The sequence below is a fragment of the Microtus ochrogaster genome, chromosome 6, assembly GCF_000317375.1.
Source record: "Microtus ochrogaster isolate Prairie Vole_2 chromosome 6, MicOch1.0, whole genome shotgun sequence".
NCBI classification, from domain to species: Eukaryota; Metazoa; Chordata; class Mammalia; order Rodentia; family Cricetidae; genus Microtus; species Microtus ochrogaster.
The window spans coordinates 2,716,882-2,717,514 of NC_022013.1; the positions used below are offsets into that span (position 1 = coordinate 2,716,882).

Genomic DNA, 633 nt, shown 5'->3' on the forward strand with positions numbered 1-633 from the left:
CCCAACATAGTTTCTATGCCAAGGTTCTTGAGGGCTGCAGATGTAGCTCAGTGGTAGATCACTTGCCTAGCATGTATGAGGCTGTGAGTCCAATCCTCAATATACCACCTTAAACAAAATAGTTTCTAGGAGAAAACTATGTAGACATGCAGCACAATTTACCTATTCTTCTGCTGACATTTAGGTTGTCAGGCCTTTTCTCCTATTATAGATGTGCTGCAATGAACATTGCTTGTATCCACGTTTCTTACTACCTTTCCAGGAAGAATTCCTAAAAGAAGTCGGGTGTTTGCTGATAAAAATAAAAAACACACTATCTAAACAATTGGAAATTAAAATTATTACCCTGGAATCAGAAAGTTGTTTTCCCATCTGAAGCGCATTTCAAGAACAAATTCCTGCCAGAGATGTGCCACTCCCTTCAGCCCTCCATGGTAGAAATTGATCATACAAAGACACAAGGCCAGTTTGTATGTTAAACTGTCAGAGGGTGCAGATTTGAACTGATTGTAGAGAGTCTAAATTTAACAAAAGAGAAACAAAGCAAAACCAGTTAACAGCAAACTTGTATACATGAACAAAAGGTATGTAAGAAGAATAGTGTCAACGTTAATCAATAAGAATCTGCTACAA

General features: G+C 37.8%; 1 protein-coding gene across 1 annotated transcript in view; it reads right to left on the reverse strand.

Annotated features, from left to right (window-relative positions):
- The window catches only part of Rab3gap1 (RAB3 GTPase activating protein catalytic subunit 1), a 75,609-nt gene that overhangs the window by 16,961 nt on the left and 58,015 nt on the right, over positions 1-633 (reverse strand). The window contains exon 14 of the mRNA XM_005348296.1: positions 346-518. Coding sequence (XP_005348353.1) covers positions 346-518 — 173 coding nt within the window. The remainder of the gene's footprint in view (positions 1-345; positions 519-633) is intronic.